The following is a 16,970-nucleotide window of genomic DNA, read 5'->3' on the forward strand; positions in this document are numbered from 1 at the left end:
CTGCTTTGACTTACCTGCTCACTTCTGGTCTTTTGAGTCTCTTTAATTTTTGCTTTCAAGTCTTGGGCCAGCATGGTACATCAGACAGAACAGTTGAGCAGGATAATGAAAACACATGCTGAAGACCTAAATGTGGGACCCTTGTACAGATTGACCATGATGATCAAAGATAAGCAGCAAGTCAAGAAAAGCTATCAAAGCATGCAACAACAACTGGAAGCTGAAGTGTGCAAGGTAACTATGATTTGACTGTGAGATTGCTCTTGGGAACATATTTTGTTTTTTACTTTTCAAACTGTTGCTGGGTGTGAATTCTGATTGAATGCACCAATTGCCATTTGACAAAATTGAAATGTTGTCATGTTCTTCTTAGCAGTTGGTCTGGAACAGTTGAGGAGTGAGTTGTTTGTTGGTCCGATTGCAACATTTTATTGTGTGTCTAAAAATGATCAGGTGGTGGGAAAAGGTAAAATGTGGTCAAATTCCTGTGAAATTGTCAGTCGGAGCGACTAGAGTCCTTTTCGTAAATAACAGAAGGCATTGGTGCAGTGGTGCAATAGATCGTTATGTGACATCTTGTCGGACAAAGTATATGTCAAAAACTAATGGCATGTAAGAAGAGCACTATAATTGTCATGGGTGGTTTTAATCTGCATATTAACTAGACAAATCAAATGGGCAAGGTTGGCATGTAAGATGTTTCTAGGATTGGGGATTGCTTCATCGGGTAGTATTTTGCAAACCTACCTGGGAACAGGCCATTTTAGATCGAGTAATGTGTAATGAGTTATGATTAATAAGAGATCTCATAGTTAAGGATCCTCTAAGCTCTAGCGCTCACAACGTAAGCAAAATTTCAGTCGGTTTAAAGGAGAGCAACTCTGGTCATCAACTTAAATAGGGATAATTACAGAAATATGAAAAAAAGGTTGTCTAAAATGGGCTGGGAAAATTGAAAAAGTGGAAAGTCACTGGATGAACAGTGGCAGATAATTTATAATTCTGAGCAGAATTTATTTTGGTTGAAAAGAAAGATTTGAATGAAAAGGATGAAACACCCCTGGTTAACAAGGTAGTCAAGAAGAGTGTCCAATCAAAAACTAAAGCATACAAAGCAATGAAAATTGTTGATAAGCCAGAGGATAGGTTTTTATAGGAACCAGTAGCAGATGACTAAAAAACTATTAAAGAGGGAGAAAATTGATTATGAAAGTAAATTGTTCAGATGTATAAAAAGAAATAGTGAGAGCTTAGAGTTGTACAGTCATCCAACACAGAAACAGACCATTTAGTCCAACTAGTCCATGCTGACCAAGTTTCCCAAACTAAAGTAATCCCATTTTGCCTGCATTTAGCCCATATCCCTCTAGACCTTTTCAATTCATGCGCCCATCCAAATGTCTTTTAGATGTTGTAACTGTACCTGCATCTACCCCCTCATCTAGCAGTTCATTCCACTTACAAGCCACTTCCTGTGTGAAAAGGTTGCTGTTGAGTCCTTTTTAAATCTTTCTCCTCTTACCCTTAAAATATGCCCCCTATGAACTCCCTCATTCTTGGGGAAAAGGCCTTTGCTATTCACCTTATCTATGCCTGTCATGATTTTTTAAACCTCCATAAGGTCACCCCTCAACCTCCTACCCTTCAGTGGAAAAGGTCCCAGCCTATCCTTAAAAGACAATCCCTCCAGTCCCAGCAACATACTGACAAATCTTTTCTGAACCCTCTCCAATCCAATAATATCCTTTCCATAGCTCGGTGACCAGAACTGTACACAGTACTCCAAAAGTGGCCCCATTAGAGTTCCATATAAGCCCAACATGATATCCTTACTGCTTTACTCAATGGTCTGAGCAATGAAGGCAGCATGCTAAACATCTTCTTAACCACCCTGTCTATCTGTGACGTAAATTTCAATGAACTATGTCTCTGAATCCTAAGTCTCTCTGTTCAAGAAAACTGAGGGTCCGACCATTAACTGTATAAGTTCTGCCCTTGTTTGTTTTACCAAAATGCAATACCTTCCATTTATCCAAATTAAACTCCATTTGCCACTCCTTAGCCCATTGGCCCAATTAATCAAGATCATGTTGTAATCTTAGATAACCTTCTTCACGATACCTTCAGATAACCCACTTCAACTATAAGTTGGTTCTGCTATAATGTGTCTTTCTTCAATGAAAATTGGCTATAACGTGATTGACGAATTTGGACCATTATTTGTAGAAGACAAATTTTCATTACCTGTATAGGCTATAATGCAGTTCTGGTCCCATTCGTTTAAACGGTGCTGCTATTACGCGATCTTAGGGTCATAGAGTCACAGAGATGTACAACATAGAAACAGACCCTTCGGTCCAACCTCTCCATGCCGACCTCATATCCCAACCCAATCTAGTCCCATCTGCCAGCACCCGGCCCATATCTGTCCAAACCCTTCCTATTCATATACCCATCCAAATGCCTTTTAAATGTTGCAATTGTACCAGCCTCCACTACTTACTCTGGCAGCTCATTCCAACACTTACCACCGTCTGCGTGAAAAAGTTGCCCCTTAGGTCTCTTTTATATTTTTCCCCTCTCACCCTAAACCTATGCCCTCTAGTTCTGGACTCCCCGACGCCAGGGAAAAGACTTTGTCTATTTATCCTATCCATGCGCCTCATCATTTTGTAAACCTCTATAAGGTCACCCCTCAGCCTCCGACGCTCCAGGGAAAACAGCCCCCGCCTGTTCAGCCTCTCCCTATATCTCAAATCCTCCAACCCCTGGCAACATCCTTGTAAATCTTTTCTGAACCCTTTCAAGTTTCACAACATCTTTCCAATAGGAAGGAGTCCAGAATTGCATGCAGTATTCCAAGAGTGGCCTAACTAATGTCCTGTACAGCCGCAACATGACCTCCCAACTCCTGTACTCAATACTCTGACCAATAAAGGAAAGCATACCAAACGCCGCCTTCACTATTCTATCTACCTGCGACTCCACTTTCAAGGAGCTATGAACCTACACTCCAAGGTCTCTTTGTTCAGCAACACTCCCTAGACCTTACCATTAAGTGTATAAGTCCTGCTAAGATTTGCTTTCCCAAAATGCAACACCTCGCATTTATCTGAATTAAACTCCATCTGCCACTTCTCAGCCCATTGGCCCATCTGGTTCAAGATCCTGTTGCAATCTGAGGTAACCTTCTTCGCTGTCCACTACACCTCCAATTTTGGTGTCATCTGCAAACTTACTAACTGTACCTCTTACGCTCGCATCCAACTCATTTATGTAAATGACAAAAAGTAGAGGACCCAGAACCAATCCTTGTAGGACTCCACTGGTCACAGGCCTCCAGTCTGAAAAACAACCCTCCACCACCATCCTCTGTCTTCTACCTTTGAGCCAGTTCTGTATCCAAATGGCTAGTTCTCCCTGTATTCCGTGAAATCTAACCTTGCTAATCAGTCTCCCATGGGGAACCTTGTCGAATACCTTACTGAAGTCCATATAAATCACATCTACCAATCTGCCCTCATCAATCCTCTTTGTTACTTCCTCAAAAAATTCAATCTAGTTTGTGAGATGTGAATTTCCATGCACAAAGCCATGTTGACTATCCCTAATAGTCCTTGCCTTTCCAAATACATGTACATCCTGTCCCTCAAGATTCCCTTCAACAACTTGCCCACCACTGACTTCAGGCTCACCGGTCTATAGTTCCCTGGCTTGTCCTTATCACCCTTCTTAAACAGTGGCACCACATTAGCCAATCTCCAGTCTTCTGGCACCTCACCTGTGACTATCGCTGATACAAATATCTCAGCAAGAGGCCCAGCAATCATTTCTCTAGCTTCCCACAGAGTTCTCGGGTGCACGTGATCAGGTCCTGGGGATTTATCCACCTTTAACCGTTTCAAGACATCTCGCACTTCCTCCTCTGTAATCTGGACATTTTACAAGGTGTCACCATCTATTTCCCTCCAGTCTATATCTTTCATATCCTTTTCCACAGTAAGTACTCATTTAGTATCTCCCCCATTTTCTGCGGCTCCACACAAAGGCCGCCTTGCTGATCTCTCCCTAATTACCCTTTTGTCCTTAATGTATTTGTGAAAACTCTTTGGATACTCCTTAATTCTATTTGCCAAAGCTATTCATGTTCCCTTTTTGCGTTCCTGATTTCCATCTTAAGTGTATTCCTACTACCTTTTATACTCTTTCACTTGATCCATCTTGTCTATACTTTACATATGCTTCCTTCTTTTTCTTAACCAAACCCTCAATTTCCTTAGTCATTCAGCATTCCCTATACCTACCAGCCTTTCCTTTCACCCTGACAGGAATATACTTTCTCTGGATTCTCATTATCCCATTTCCGAAGGCTTCCCATTTTCCAGCCGTGCCTTTACCTGCGAACATCTGCCCCAAATCAGCTTTTGAAAGTTCTTGCCTAGTACCGTCAAAATTGGCTTTTCTCCAATTTAGAACTTCAATTTTTAGATCTGGTCTATCCTTTTTCATCACTATTTTAAATCTAATAGAATTATGGTCACTGGCCCCAAAGTGCTCCCCCACTGACACCTCAGTTACCTGCTCTTATAATGCAGGATCACATGGGAATGGAACTTTCGTGGAATATCAGAACAGACGGTACAACCAGTTTTGGTATCATCTGCAAACTTACTAACCATGTCCCCTAAATTCTCATCCAAGTCGTTTACATAAATGACAAGCAAAAGTGGAGCGAGTACTAATCCCTGTGGAACGCTGCTGGTCACAGGCCTCCCGTCTGAAAAACAACCCTCCAGTAGCACCCTGTGTTTCTGCTAATTTTGTATCCAATTGGCAAACTGTCCCTGAATCCCATGTGATCTAACTTTACTAATTAGCCTGACATACAGAACCTTGTCAAAGGCTTCACTAAAGTCCACGTAGACAAGTTCAAGGGTGGTTTGTTTGAGGAAGAGTGATCATATTTAGATTTTTGGCATAATGAAAAGCAGTGCTGCAGCAGATTGAACCAGGTTCAGGGCCAAGACACGAAGGACAGGTCGTTCTGCTATAATGTGCGTTTCATCAGTGTGAATTGGCTATAACGTGATTGACAAATTGTGGACATTGGGTAACACAAACTTTTTCCTGAACGTGTATGGCAATTTTCAATTAGCAGTCTTCTAAAGTGCGATATTCTATAGCAGTTTTCCATAGTGTGATTTTCTATAGCATGAAGTTGCAGAGGGACACAACTGTTGCGTTACTGCAGAATGACTTTTATGAGGGTTTAGCATTTGAGGGGAATAGACCAAGGAAACAAGAGGTGCGTTTGAGAATGAATGTGTGCTCAAGAGACAGCACAGCAGAAGATAAAAGAAACTGTGGGACAATTGGCTTCAGCGGTGGGCCAGATGTGAATTCTGTTTCACAAACCTGTCTCTGACTGTTCCTGCACCATATACTCATGAGCCTTTCAACACCTTTTCCCTTTTTCTAGTGTATGTTACCTTTGGCAAGGGCATGTATTCCACTTCCACATGCATATTGAGATTGCTAATCATCTGACTCGACCCAACTGCTGCCAGAAAATTGTTGGACTTTTTATTTGATATGCAATGAGTTGATATTTGCTACAGTTTAACATTGGCAAAATGCTTTCTGTCTTTGGTCAGGAAGGGAATGGACCATTATTCCAGTTGAGTCAGATTGTTCATAATCTTGACTTGGCGAACAAATGCATTGAAGATAAGTAAATATTGTTACAGTACTGATGCCAGTTGTCCTCCTTGTACATTATTTACAATGTAAAATCGTTTTCACATTTTCAGGTTAGTAAGAACTAAATCTACATAAGCATTAATATTGTTTTAAAAGTAACAGTGAGTTTTACTAAAATGTAAATTTACAGCAAAGATCAATGATCTGAGACAAGTAGACTTGCGATAGGGTTAGTTGCACTTCAAGTGAATCAGGAAGGATGTAATTAACTTTGTGATTGCCCAATATGAATTTACTGTTGCATGATGATGGGTTTCATGTTCATCAAACCAATAATGTGTGTAACATAATTTTAACTGCTGGGAAATGGTAAGCATTGGAGTATTTGATGATCACTGGATTAAAGATAGGAGACAGCAGTAAGTTCAGCTTTCGATATTGAATATCAAAGTAAATTTGGTATCACATCAACATAAAAAGGTATAGCTTGACTGCTCTGTGAAGTTATCTGGGATTGACTTTATTATTGTCTTGAGAAAACTGTACAGAGTCAATCTAGCATCTATGTAATAAAACTTCTCTTCCAAAGTTTCTTTGCACTCCAGTTCCGTAAAGATGGTTTCTTTGTGTCCTTGTTTTTTTAATATCAATGGTGTCTACTCCTGTGCTACGTACAGCATTCAGTTCTTGAATCCATGCCTGGATCAAGACTGCAATGAGTCCTAAAACTATGTTTGATGTGTTACTGATGAGTTTTTCACTGTTTTCGTTTTGTTTGGAATGATGCTGAGAAATAATACTTGAGTGAGGATGAAGAGATGCTAATGGTGGCTGCCTCCAGTGCACAGGTTAGCAGCACTACAACACTGATGTATATTTTGCAGATTTTAAATTGTTCTTAGCTTTTACTTGTTTTGTATTATGTAAATGCAAATATTTGGCCGCGATACTGACTGTATGACTCAGAAAGAACAATCAGCCTGTTGAGTGTGTGTCAAATCCATATGGAGCATTTTAGTCAGCCCTACTTCTTCACGGTATCCCCAAAGTTCTGTAAGTTGATTTCCCTTTTGAGCCACAACAATTTCCTTTGGAAATAATGTATCATCTCTGATTTGACTTGCCTTCTGGACAGCATATTTAAGGTATTTACCACTTACTGCAAACCAAATTCTGTACAAAGCTTGAAGTTTGTCTTCTAATCCTTTTAGCTATGGAAACAGCTTTTCTCTTGTATACCTTTTCTAAACTTATCGATCGGAGCTCCCTTCAACCTCCTTTTGTGATATTAAAGATTTTTATTGCGATGAAGACAATCCCTTGTTTCTACATGCAAACATTTTGTCGCTACATTTTCTCATTTCTGGAACTATTTTGTACCTTTTCAATGATTTTTTTAAGTATGGTGACCAGAACCCGCCTCAGGCGACTGACTGTGTGGAGTTTGCACATTCTCCCCGTGTCTGCGTGGGTTTCCTCTGGGTGCTCCGGTTTCCTCCCACAGTCCAAAGATGTGCAGGTCAGGTGAATTGGCCATGCTAAATTGCCCGTAGTGTTAGGTAAGGGGTAGATGTAGGGGTATGGGTGGGTTGCGCTTCGGTGGGGCGGTGTGGACTTGTTGGGCCGAAGGGCCTGTTTCCACACTGTAAGTAATCTAATCTAATCTAATGACTACTACATCGAAGTTTGATCTGGGCGGCACGGTGGCACAGTGGTTAGCACTGCTGCCTCACAGCGCCAGAGACCCAGGTTCAATTCCCACCTCAGGCGACTCTCTGTGTGGAGTTTGCACATTCTCCCCGTGTCTGCGTGGGTTTCCTCCGGGTGCTCCGGTTTCCTCCCACACTCCAAAGATGTGCAGGTCAGGTGAATTGGCCATGCTAAATTGCCCGTAGTGTTAGGTAAGGGGTAGATGTAGGGGTATGGGTGGGTTGCGCTTCGGCGGGGCGGTGTCGACTTGTTGGGCTGAAGGGCCTGTTTCCACACTGTAAGTAATCTAATCTAATCTAATCTAAAACTGAGTCTGGCACTCAGTCATAACCCAACAGAAGGTGCAGCATACTTCCTCCTTTTTATAATACTTGGACTCTCAAAATCCAAGGTCCCATGTGTTTCTCAAAGCAGCTGTCAAATTATTTTTCTCGGGCACTTCTCACGATTTTCTCAAGGACGAGATTGATTTTCAGGGGTGACGTTTTGTTTCTCGAGAGCTTTTTTCATTCTCGTGCACTCCTTTCATTAATTGCAATCCTGCAATAGTATTACTTTTTGTGTTTATGGTCAATTGGTGATACAGAATCAAGTATTTTTTAAAAATGTCACATTTTGCTGAAGCGTTTCACTCAGGCTGGTTTGCAAGATTGGTTGCATGTCGACTCTGGTAGAAACATGTTGTCAAAATGCAAATCCTGCATAGTCTACAGAAGTGTGAAGGAATTCCTTGTTGCATACTGGAAACTTGCTCAATGGATTGTAGCAATAGGTTTTGATTGTATAGAGCTGGTTGGAGGTAATAGGCAATAGGCAAAAAAGGAATGACTCTTGTGGTTCTTGTGCAGCCCATAAATACACAGATATATACTCTGCAGGCAATGGAATGTCCGCTGTGATCGTTTGACATCACTAGCGTGTTTTCTTCATTGTACCACTCAAGAAAGACATACAGCACTTAAATGCATATGTTTATTATGGAAGTCGAGAGCCATCAGCATTGTGTGAATTAGTATTCATTGAACTAACGAATGCAGTGTTAGTGGGAAGGCAAGAGGATGGCACAAGGAGTCTACAGAGGGATACAGATAGGTTAGCTGAGTGGGCAATAACTTGGTGGATGGAATATTCAGTGGGAGAATGGAAAGTTATGAATTTTGGCAGGAAGAACAGAAAAACTTACTTTTATTTATATAATAAACAGATTTCTGTATGCTTCAGCACAATGATTTGGTGGTCATAAAGCATGATTCACAACATAGGAATATAGGACATTGGAACAAAAGTAGGCCCTCAAGCCCTATCCATGAACTGTGGCCTAACTCTATATGCCTGCTTTGGGCCCATATCCTTTGATATCCTTACTTAATAATTTTAAAAAGTCCATCTCAGATTTATATTTAACAATTAAATTAATATTGACAACCATTTGAGGAAGAGTGTTCCAGATCTGTTCTACTCCTTGCTTATGCAAGTGCTTTCTAACATCTGTCCTAAATGACGTGGCCCTAATTCATACACTATGCCCCCGGTTCAAGCATCTTTAACCAATGGAAATAATTAATCTTTGTATACCCTGTTGTTCCATGTTAATATCCTGAAGACCTTGAATAGATCACCTTTTTTAAATTCTAGAGAATAAAGGCCTAATTTGTGTAATCTTTCCTCACCAACCCTTAACCCTTGAAATGCAGGTATCATCCTCTAAACCTGCAGGGCCAAAACATCCTTCCTAAGGTGTGGTGTCCAGATCTGCGCACAGTACTCTAAGAGGGGTCTAACAAGAGTTTGTTTAACTGCACATAATGTCTCCGGTCCTACAGATATGAAGGCCAGCATTCTGTTAGTCGTCTTGACTATTTTCTGCACCTGCTTGAGGCATTTTAAAGAGCTATACAGAGAACTCCAAATTTCATTGAGCATCCACTGTATTTAACTTTGTACCTTCTTAAAAAAAAAATCCTCATCTCTCCTTTTTCAGTTTGAATTGGATAACCTCAACACTTGCTTATCTTAAAATCCATCTGCTAAGCTTTGCCCTTTCATGTAATCTAGCAATGTCCTGTTGTAATTTTACACTGATGTCAATACTGTCTACAATGCTGAATTTTGTGTTGTCAGCAAATTTAGATATTTGTCTCTTAATACCATTATCCAAGATTTTAATGTATATTGTGAGTGACTGAGGCCCCATCACAATTTGCTGAGGGACACCACTTGTAATGTCTTGCTAATTTGAGTACGTGCCCATTATTCTAATTCTGTTTCCAGCCATTCAACCAATTTTTTATCCATGTCAGTCGTTTGCCTCCAATTCTGTGGGCTTAGCAAACAAAAGCCTTTTGGAAGTCCATATGAACAACATCCATTGACTTAACTCTGTCCACCACCTTTGTCACCGCTTCAAAAAACTGGCTTTTGTCAGGCATGGCCTACTCTTCATGAAATCATGTTGACTCTCCCTGATTAACTGAATTTTTTTGAGGTGTTCAGATACCCTATACTTGATTATAAATGACAATAATTTCTCCAGCACAGATGTCAAGCTAGGTAGTCTGTCATTCCCTGATTTCCCTTTGTCACCCTTCTTAAAAACAGAGTGACATCCCCTGATGTTCATGCCTCGCTTAATCCAAGTTATTAATATATTCAAAGTTTGTGAGAAGGTTTGTAGCTCGGGTGCTCGTTGTTGTGGTTCTGTTCGCCGAGCTGGGAATTTGTGTTGCAGATGTTTCGTCCCCTGTCTAGGTGACATCCTCAGTGCTTGGGAGCCTCCTGTGAAGCGCTTCTGTGATGTTTCCTCTGGCATTTACAGTGGTTTGAATCTGCCGCTTCTGGTTGTCAGTTCCAGCTGTCCATTGCAGTGGTCGGTATATTGGGTCCAGGTCGATGTGCTTATTGATTGAATCTGTGGATGAGTGCCATGCCTCTCGGAATTCCCTGACTGTTCTCTGTTTGGCTTGTCCTATAATAGTAGTGTTGTCCCAGTCGAATTCATGTTGCTTGTCATCTGCGTGTGTGGCTATGAAGGATAGCTGGTTGTGTCGTTTCGTGGCTAGTTAGTGTTCATGGATGCGGATTGTTAGCTGTCTTCCAGTTTGTCCTATGTCGTGTTTCGTACAGTCCTTGCATGGGATTTTGTACACTACGTTGGTTTTGCTCATGCTGGGTATCGGGTCCTTCGTTCTGGTGAGTTATTGTCTGAGAGTGGCTGTTGGTTTGTGTGCTGTTACGAGTTCTAGTGGTCGCAGTAGTCTGGCTGTCAGTTCGGAAATGCTCTTGATGTATGGTAGTGTGGCTAGTCCTTTGGGTTGCGGCATGTCCTCATTCCGTTGTCTTTCCCTTAGGCATCTGTTGATGAAATTGCGCGGGTATCCGTTTTTGGCGAATACCTTGTATAGGTATTCTTCTTCATCTTTTTGCAGTTCTGGTGTACTGCAGTGTGTTGTGGCCCTTTTGAATAGTGTCCTGATGCAACTTCTTTTGTGGGTGTTGGGGTGATTGCTTTCGTAGTTCAGGACTTGGTCTGTGTGTGTGGCTTTCCCGTATACTCCATTCGGTGTTCTCTGGACCATCACGTCTAGGAATGGGAGTTGGTTATCCTTTTCTTCCTCTCTCGTGAATCGGATTCCTGTGAGTGTGACGTTGATGATCCGGTGTGTGTTCTCTATTTCTGTGTTTTTAATGATTACAAAGGTATCATCCACATATCTGACCCAGAGTTTGGGTTGAATTTGCGGTAAGACTGCTTGTTCTAATCTTTGCATTACCTCTTCTGCTATGAGTCCAGAGATGGGTGAGCCCATGGGTATGCCTTTGATTTGTTCATATATTTGGTTGTTGAATGTGAAGTGTGTTGTGAGGCACAGGTCCAGTAGTTTGAGTATGCCGTCTTTGTTGATAGGTTCCCCGTCCTGTTGTCTGTTCTGTATGTCCAGCAGGTTGGCTATTGTTTCTCTGGCTAGGGTTTTGTCGATAGAGGTGAACAGTGCCGTTACTTCGAATGAGACCATGATTTCTTCCTTGTCTATGTGTATATTTCTGATGATGTCCAAGAATTCCTGTGTTGATTGTATAGATTGTCTGGATCCGCTGATCAGGTGTTTCAGTTTCTGTTGTAGTTCTTTAGCCAGTTTGGGTGATGGTGTCCCTGGTAGTGATACTATGGGTCTGAGTGGGATGTCTGGTTTGTGTACTTTAGGTAGTCCATAGAATCTGGGGGTGTTCTGGCTTTCAGGTTTCATTCTTTTTTAGGTCAAACCTGTCTGTTTTTTTTGTAGGTTCCTCAGTGTGTTATTTATCCTATTGGTGAGCTGTGGGGTGGGGTCAAACTCCCTCTTTTGGTAGGTGTTGATATCTGCAAGTAGTTGTTGTGCTTTTTGGATGTAGTCTGCTTTGTCCAGGATGACCGTCATTCTGCCTTTGTCTGCTGGTAGTATGATTATGTTCTTATCGTTTCTTAGTGATTTTAGTGCTTCCCTCTCCTTGGTGTTGAGGTTATGTGTTTGTCTTTTCCTTGTTATCAGCGGTACGATACTTTGTCTCACAGTTTGTTGTGTCTCTTCTGTCAGTCCATTGTTCCCGAGTGTGCATTCTAGTGCTGCTAGGAAGTTTGCTGTCTTGGTGTCCCTGTGGTTGTAGTTGAGTCTCTTGGCCAGTATTGTTCTTTCCGTGTCTGTGAGCTGTCTGTGGGAGAGGTTTCTAACCCAGGTGGGTGTTGTGGTGTCCTCTCTGTTGTGTGTTAGTTTGGCCATTTTTTCTGTTAGTGGCTTTTTTATTGCGGTGTGTGGTCCTGTTCTGTCCTATGGTGACGGCCTGTTCTATGGTCCGGGTCCATTTCTGATTGGTGGTTTTTGAAATTAACGATTTTTGGCGCGCAATTTCTTGTCTGTATTTGTGAAGTCTGTGGGGAGCGTCTGTAATCATTACCTGGATCATCCTGAATCCGTTCTGTCTGGCTGTGTCTCTGGCTTGTGGGTTGTTGACTGGTGGTCTGTATCTGACACATGGTGGAAGGATTCGATTCTTTCAGCATTTGTGCAGGAACCAGAGTTGTTCATATGTGGTGCTTAGGCAGTTGGCACAGGATTCCCATTTCCTGGCTTGTCTTAGCGTCTCTTGCCCATAGGTGTTCAAAGTTTTATTAATATATTTAGTGCATTTTCAGGCTATAAAATTAATTTTTCAAAATCGGAGGCTATGCCAATGAGCGGCCTTGCTAGTATATCCCACCAATCGGAAGGATCCACTTTCCCTTTCGGTGGTCCATGGAGGTTTCTTATATTTAGGCATTTTTATCACCCCAGTATTTGGCCAGCTTTACAAGGCTAACTTTGTGCATTTACGAGAGAATAAGGCAGGACCTCCAGAGATGGGGAGACCTTCCAATTTCCTGGTTCGGCAGAATAGCACTAATTAAAATGAATGTCCTGCCCCGTCTCCTATACCCTATGAGAATGCTTCAGGAGATACTGCCGAGGTTGGCACTATGCAAACTGTATGGCTGGCTGGTTTCCTTCATCTGGAATCATAGACGGCCCCTCAATAAGCTGAAGAAGCAACATCTTCCACAGGCAAGAGGAGGACTGGATTATCCAGATTTTAGGAAATATCAGTTAAGTTCCCTATTAAGCTACATAGCCGATTGGGTCTTATCTGACCCGCAATCGATCTGGCTGGACATCGAGGCTTCTCAAGTAAAATACCGACTTATTGACCTCTTATTCTCAGACAAGAGGAAAATCATCACAGATCACTGTAAAAACCCTATAATACTAAATACAATTAAAGCTTGGAATATAATGCGGAAATTGAGGGCAGTTCACATAAAACATGCCCCATACTCCGATAGTGGGAGCTTGGGGGTTTCAACTGGGGCGTACAGATGCCACTTTCAAACTCTGGAGATCCAGGGGTATCTCCTGGTTCAGGGATCTGTTCAAGGAAGGGGTTCTGAGGTCTTTTGAACAGCTGCATCAGAAATTTGGATTACCTAATGATGATCTCTTTCGATACTTCCAAATTTGAGATTATATCCAGAAGAAGACTACGTTATTATATAGTCTTTATCAATCAGACAGCAAATGTAGAGTGTTATGGCCAATGGGGGTATGTTTGGTCAGCACTCTTTATCATTTATTACATGATGAAATATCGGAAGATATGGACAATCTGCTTAAAACATGGGATCAGGATTTGGGGCTGGAAGTCTCCATAGAAATGTGGGATGACATTTGAGAAAATGCCAGAAAAATCTCCATCTGCAACAGAACTCAGGCCATTCAGTTGAAGATACTTCACAGGGCCCATATAGCACCGGACCAATTGGCAAAATTTAAGGCTGGAGCATCTCCAGTGTCTCCCAAATGTAAAATAGAAGTGGGCACTCTTGTACATTGCTTATGGACCTGTCATAAGATCCGTAGATATTGGACTAAAGTAGCAAGTGCTCTGACAGAAATCTTAGGAACGGAAATTAGAGTGCATCCAGTATCTCTCCTTTTGGGCTTTTTGAACTTACCCTCCCTGGATGTGCACAGGAAGAGATTATTTTCCATTCTCTCTTCCCGTGAAAAGAAAAATATTTTGGTAAACTGGGTGGCTGAGGGCCCTCCTGGACTTTCAAATTGGCACAGAATAATCATGGAATATATTCCCCTTGACTTCCTTACAAATATGGTGCACCAAAAAACCGAATTATTCCATAAAATATGGCAGCCCTTCTTGAATTATATCAATACAGATATTTCGGCCATCCTAACAAGGGCTTTTACTTAATTGAGATGGCGAACCTGGCTAGTCCGGGGCCCCTTGGGAGAGGAATCCCGCATGAATACGGGTTTTGTTATGATCTGATGTTAACACATTCCGAGCATGTATCTCAATTCTCAATTTCTGTGTTATCCGTCGTTTTTTTTTCTGAATAATGGAAGAGATTTCATCATACATTCTGGTTAGTGTGGGTTAGATTAGTAGTTCGTTGAGTTTTGTTTTTTTTCTCGGTATTTTTTCTGTTTGATAGATTTTGGTTATTATTTATTTAAGATTTAATTGTATATCAATGTTTATACTTGGGGTTTTTTTATTTGTAAACTTGTAAAAACATGTTAAATTTTCAATAAAAATATCCATTTTAAAAAAAAAGCACAGTGACACAAAAAGCTGGCATTCAAGTTCATTTGATAATATTGGATGATAGGGAAGTGAAATGGCATGTTAACCTGTATTTCAAAGGGAATGGATTATAAAAATAGAGAGGTCTTGCTAAAGCTTATACAAGGCACAACTCAGACCATCATTAGAATATTGCAAACAATTTTGGTTCCCTTACTTGAGCAAAGATGTGCTGGCATTGGAGGCAATCCAGAGGTTTACTTGGTTGATCCTGAGTATAGAGGGTTTTTCTTAGGATAAAAGATTGAGTGGATTGAGCTTGTATTCATTGGAGTTCAGGAGAATGAGAGGAGACCCTCACTGAAGTAGAAAATTCTGAGAGAGTTTGACAGAGGTTGTTTCCCATTGTGGGAGAGTCTAAGATCACAGAGCATACTCTGAGTTAGGCATCTCTCACTTAAGACAGATGAGGATTTTTTTTTTCTTGTGAAGACCTTGAAGGTGTGGGATTCTTTACTGCAGAGGGCTGTCAAGGCTGGGCTATTAAGTATATGGAGGGTGGGTTACTTAGATTTAAAAAAAATACTTTTATTGAAAATTTTTTTGACATAATTAGAAAGTTACAAACGTATGAGAGTATAGCATAATAGCATCAAAAACAACAATAAACCGACTACTATAATTCTTGACAAAAGAAATCAAAATTTCACTTATTACAAATCAATATTTAAGTAAATAACACTACTCAGCGCAACGAGATCAAAGCTTTTAACCTTTGAGACCATCAATTATTATTATATTTGTTCAAAATTCTTCCTCTCCTGCATTAGGTTTATCAGATCAAACCACCATGGCTAGACAAAAGCCCTAATCAAAATGGTGGATAGATCTGCTTCCAAATAATTCAAAAAGGGCTGCCGTGTCTTGTAAAAGTTGCCCGTTTTCTGGTGCACCATATTTGTAAGAAAGTCTAAAGGAATGTATTCCATAATTAACTTATGCCACCCCGACAAACCTAGGGTGGGATTCTTAGACACCCAGCACATCAGAATGTTCTTCCTCGCACAAAACGTGAGGATGTTAAAACATTTTTTTCCATGTGCATCCAAGAGGTAAATTTGGCAAACCCAGGAGCAAAGAGACCGGGTCCACTTTGACTTTGGTCCCCAAGACCCTCTCTATTTCTCCTGCCACAGCGCTCCAATACACATGAACCCCCTGGCAGGACCACAGACAATGAGTGAGGATACCCCTGTTTATTTTACGTTTGGGGCACATTGAAGATGCTTTAGATTAGATTACTTACGGTGTGGAAACAGGCCCTTCGGCCCAACAAGTCCACACCGACCCGCCGAAGCGCAACCCACCCATACCCCTAACCTAACACTACGGACAATTTAGCATGGCCAATTCACCTGACCTGCACATCTTTGGATTGTGGGAGGAAACCGGAGCACCCGGAGGAAACCCACGCAGACACGGGGAGAATGTGCAAACTCCACACAGTCAGTCGCCTGAGGCGGGAATTGAACCCAGGTCCCTGGCGCTGTGAGGAAGCAGTGCTAACCACTGTGCCACCGTGCCGCTCCTTGCGTAAATTTTGCAAGACGATCTAGGGCCAGATGAGCCTATTAAAGAATCTTTAACTGCATAGCATGGGTTCTATTACATATCTTGATCCTCCTCGCATTCTCACAAATGTCCTCCAATCTTTCCGAAGTGATCTCAACTCCTAACTCTCTCTCCCAGACCTCACGTAGACGCTTGATGTCACCTGAGGAAAGCTCCCCCAACAAATGATTGAGCGTACTCACTGAAAGAGTGCTCTTAGTCTGAGCACCCTGTTTTCTGTATCAGATCCAATACAATCAGTCAAGAGTTTCATCTCCTTTTCGATAAAATCTCTAATCTGAAAGAAATAGAAGAGCTCTGAACTCGATAATGCATATTTCAGTTGTTTGATTAAATTACATCAATGTTTCACCCTGAAACAGATCGTTTAAAAAGAGACTCTTGTCCCTGGCCAGAAACCCAGCATGCCAACTATGGGGGTAAGAAAAGATACTTTAGATACATTACCCTCTATCTGCCTCATTGCCCTCCATGCTTTGATCATGTTAATGACTGTTTGATTACGGCAACTGTCCTCATTTTGTCTAAAAACAACAGGTTGATAAGAGAACAGTTGGTCTGGGATGCCTCAATGTTCAACATGTCGAAACTGAGTCTCCACAGGCTCAGTCACGTAGAAAGGATAGGAGAGAGCTCAGTTGATAGCTTTTAATGTCCTGGAGGTCCACTCCTCACAATCCCTGGGGCAATTGCAGTCTTGTAAGCTTAATAAGGGATAGCTTATAGCGCCAAATAAAAGAACTAAACCAGCCATTCAATTTCTGAAATGTTTGCCGAGGATAGAGCAAAGGGAGCATCTGTACAGGTTACAGTTA

The 16,970-nt window shown here is 41.4% G+C and overlaps 1 protein-coding gene across 5 annotated transcripts in view; it reads left to right on the forward strand.

Annotated features, from left to right (window-relative positions):
• Positions 1-16,970, forward strand: part of fer (fer (fps/fes related) tyrosine kinase) — a 199,311-nt gene that overhangs the window by 15,662 nt on the left and 166,679 nt on the right. For 4 of the 5 annotated variants that reach the window (XM_072583637.1, XM_072583635.1, XM_072583636.1 and 1 more), the window contains one exon: positions 61-234. In XM_072583637.1, the coding sequence (XP_072439738.1) occupies positions 61-234 (174 nt within the window). Of the gene's footprint in view, positions 1-60; positions 235-5,756; positions 6,549-16,970 lie in introns of those variants that run through there. The other variant, XM_072583638.1, reaches the window with a different exon arrangement.

Source organism: Chiloscyllium punctatum, chromosome 2 (assembly GCF_047496795.1).
Source record: "Chiloscyllium punctatum isolate Juve2018m chromosome 2, sChiPun1.3, whole genome shotgun sequence".
NCBI classification, from domain to species: Eukaryota; Metazoa; Chordata; class Chondrichthyes; order Orectolobiformes; family Hemiscylliidae; genus Chiloscyllium; species Chiloscyllium punctatum.